The 4,065-nt window shown below is 30.9% G+C and overlaps 1 protein-coding gene across 1 annotated transcript in view; it reads left to right on the top strand.

Annotated features, from left to right (window-relative positions):
* The window catches only part of LOC117180568 (WD repeat-containing protein 63-like), a 58,616-nt gene that overhangs the window by 20,896 nt on the left and 33,655 nt on the right, over window positions 1-4,065 (top strand). The window contains exon 5 of the mRNA XM_033373064.1: window positions 974-1,222. Coding sequence (XP_033228955.1) covers window positions 974-1,222 — 249 coding nt within the window. The remainder of the gene's footprint in view (window positions 1-973; window positions 1,223-4,065) is intronic.

The raw sequence follows: 4,065 nt of genomic DNA, 5'->3' as shown, positions 1-4,065 counted from the left end.
CAAATCAGAAAGAATTTAATCTTTAAAGTATGAGGAACTTTCGCAATATTTGAAATAATTTTGAGTAAGAATAAATTAAGAAGGTCAAAGACTATACTTATTATTGAAATTAAAAAATTGTAGTTGTAATGTCAAACGTGTAAAAGGTTACATGTTTCTTCTTTAGCCGAAGTATTTTAAGTAATAAAAGAATGCAAAACTTATTAACTAAAGGAAAATTGAGGAAACATATTAAGTTAAACGTCAAATATACATATTGATTTCAAAAATATTATTTGAAAATGATCAATTTTACTTTTTTGCACAGTAATAAAACAATCCAACAAAGGTCCAATGTACATGATTATTTCTCGTAAGGTATATTGGTATCTTTTTTTGTACTATGCAGCGATTTTCTGCCGCCAATGTTGGTATAGTGGAAGCTATGCAAGAGTAGGTCACTAAAATTTCAAAATCTTTTATATATTATATAGAAAAATATTGTTTAAAAAAAATCGCCCTACCTAAAATTGTTATCAAGCAATCTCGAAGTAATTTTGTATAGGTCTCTTTGAAGAATAAGTCATCGTAGTTGGTGAAAAAGTTATAGATGAATCACTTTTACTTTGGTACAGTTATTAAATATTCATTCACAAAATTGAGGAAATAATAAAAATTATTTCAGTTATTATAAATAAAAAACAGGAGATCCCTCGTGTTCATAGATATTATTCACTAAGTTTCAAACTTGATTAAATAGCAGAAAATAACAAAGAAACAATTTTATTTCGGTGAAAGCTCTTCAAACAGACTTTATTGTTTATAATACTTCGACAAAATTTTGTTCTGTTGTACTGAATACATTTTCAAAATGATCAAAAGCTTGGAGAACTTTTTTGGCCAAATTTTTATAAATTAAAATGACCTACTCTACAAAGTGACCAACTCTTGCATTTTTTCCCCTAGAGTCACATAGAAAAATCGATTTACGTAGCTGCTGTTGAATTCAACCTGGGACCTCTACACTAGTGATTACACCAAATTTATGCATTCTGAAAAAAACAGTCAGCCAATAATGACAATCGACTACAAGGAACATCAAAGTTATTATGATGGAAATTTCTGTTTGGATAAGGTAATTAACGAGCTATCCTGGCATCCATTATGGACTGGCATTGCAGCATGTTCCTACACAGATTATGCCAAAAGTACCAGGTTTAGTGGGCCTAAACTTAATAACGAGGTATAATAAAGAGCTTATCTTATCTTATTATTACAGAAACACATATTTTAAGGGCGATTTGAGCTTCAGTAGGATCCTTTAGTAAGTGTTCAACTATACACTGTGCCGGATTTAGAGGGTCTTTATGGTGAAATTTTATGTTAAAAATTTATGACAATATTCCTCAGATAAAGCAATATTCTTTACATTAATTAAGAAATGTTTAATTAAATTAAAAAGTAAAATTTTTAATTCGGAGAGACAAGAAGAAAAAGTGCTAACTGCTAGAGAAAAAGTGAAAAGGTGTTAACTAGCGTGGTGAACGCTCGAAGCTTCAAAATGCCATATAAATTCTATTGCGAACATCAACGGCCTCAACTCTATAGCACCTTTTCAGTTGCTCTCTACAAGTTAGCACTTTTTCAGTTGGTTGCTCCGTGATGGAAGCTTGTCATTTAGATTCGTCGATTTATACCTTTCAACGTATAACAGTTTTTGAAAAAGTACCATTCTTGGTTAAATTCTTCTCCAAAAAAACATGTGTGGAGATGTGCTGCTGAGTCAGCATTCACGAATTATCCTCAAGAAGTCAGACTTTCCCGATGGATAAACTGCCCTGGGGAATGTCTCGGATTGAAATTCATTCCGAACTAATTCGAAATTTTCCGAATCATTCCGGGATGTGCATTGAAACCAAACTGTTTCATTCCGATCTAATCCGAAGGAAGCTTGTAATCCTTTTTAATCCATTCGATAAATCCAAATGCAATCCGCGTGAATCAGAAGCTTTGTTTTCAATCCTGTTTAATCTGTTGTCCCCAATCCAAATGAATCCGACACCATTCCAAAAATTATTCTCAATCTATGCTTCCAATCCGAATGAATCGGAACACACGTTTCAACCCGTGCGTCTAATCCGAATTATCCTGAAACCAATCCGAATTCACATTTAAATCCAAACGGTAAATTCGAACAAATCCGAGAACCATACGGAAAGATATTTTATCTGAATCCTTTTCAATTTGTAAATATTTTCGAAGTTCAATTCGAATGAATCCGGCATCACATTAAATAAATCTAATGAAATCCGACACCAAACCGCATAATTACGACACTCGCACGAACAAACTTTCATTTTTTCTCGATCTGATCTCTAATCCGAAAGAATTCAAGATTATTTCGAACGACTTGTAATCCTTTCCAATCCGTTAGTAAAAACAGCTTCGACCTGAAGTAATTCCGAAGTCGAATCGCAACATAGTTTTTAATTTTTGAACATAATGCATATCAATCAAAACACACTTTTCAATTCGGACCCCCAATCCGAATCAATCGAACGTCTCTCAATCCTTTCTAATGAGTGTCTCCGATCCAAATGATTCAGAAATCAATCCGTAGTTATATTTTAATCCTTTCCGATCCGTTACCTTAAGCCGAATTACTCCTAAATCAATCCGAAATCACCTTTCAATCCTTTTAAATCTCTGACCCCAATCTGAAGGAATCCGAACCCAACTTTCAATCCTCTTCATTCAGAATTAACCACAAATTCATGCAAACCTAAACCTTTTAGTCTGTGACAATGCCAATTCTGTCCTAATATAAATTAATTTGTACTTTTTTCGAAGGAAAAGTTAACTTTTTTTTTTGTTTAAATAAATTTTGGGAATATTATAAAAATGCGGATTCATTTGGACTGAAACCTTGCATAAAAAATTGTATAACAATTTCTCTTGAAAATCTGGATATCGCTATTGTAAAACCCTGATGCGAATTAAGAAATGTTTGTGCTTTTATATATACTTGCGAGGTTACTGTGTTAGTTTTTCCCGTGATGTTGTTATTCCTCAACAAAGATCTTCACCGCGATTCACAACTTTTAACGATTTTAGGTTACGTTAGCGTGCCACGCCGGAAATTAGTTTTTAAATCAGAAATTATTAGATTGCAAAGATTCAACCTTTTTCAACAATTTACGTTTTCGGTTATGTTAGCATTTTTCACCGGAAATTGAGATTTTTAATGAAAATTCATCAGATGTTCAGGGCTGTTATTTTTTAAACAATTTTAGGTTACATCGTTTACATTGCAAATTTTTAGTTTGCGTATTTTAAACAAAAAAAGAAACGTAATAAGAACTAGATTTATAATATTTTAACAATTTTGGACTACATTACTTTTATGCGACTCAGATGGGTGTTTTTAATACAACAAAATTATATTTCAGGATAGATTTCTACCTTCGAACAATTTCGGGTTATTTTAGTGCTTTAAACCAAAAAATAGTATCTTAAATAAAAAATCATAATAATTCAAATAATATTTAGAATGCTTGAACAATTATGGCTTATTTCAGCCTTTTTGTAATTTTAAGTTGGCTTTCGACAACTGTAATTTGATAATTGTGAATTCTCTTTTATTAAAGCTCCTTTTACTCTGAAGAATACATTCTCGTAACGTCTCTTGTGCTTCGTGTTCAATTAAAATTGATCATAAATGCGCACTTTTCTCTATATTATGTTCAACTCTCTTATATTATTATATATAAAATATTTTTGTATTTTTACTTCAATATTTTTTCCTTAATTGCCATTATTCTTTAATCGCAGCTACCCTGTAAAATGTATTATTTCAATAAATTTTTAATTATTATTACAATTTATCTAAATTTTGAATATTTGTTCTTTTTAAGATTGTGTTTCGTTATGCAGATAATAGAAAGCTGGAAACCTACTTAAAGATAAGTAATTGAGATTAATGTATTATCATTTTGAATTGAAAAAGAAATTTCAACCTAAAAAATACAAATAACAAGGAGATTTTTGTCCGGCCTCAGGTAAACAAGAAAAAAACACAAATGAGTA

This window comes from Belonocnema kinseyi, chromosome 9 (assembly GCF_010883055.1).
Source record: "Belonocnema kinseyi isolate 2016_QV_RU_SX_M_011 chromosome 9, B_treatae_v1, whole genome shotgun sequence".
Classification (NCBI taxonomy): Eukaryota; Metazoa; Arthropoda; class Insecta; order Hymenoptera; family Cynipidae; genus Belonocnema; species Belonocnema kinseyi.
Note: the sequence above shows the minus strand (reverse complement) of the source record. Positions and strands in the feature narration are given on the sequence as shown.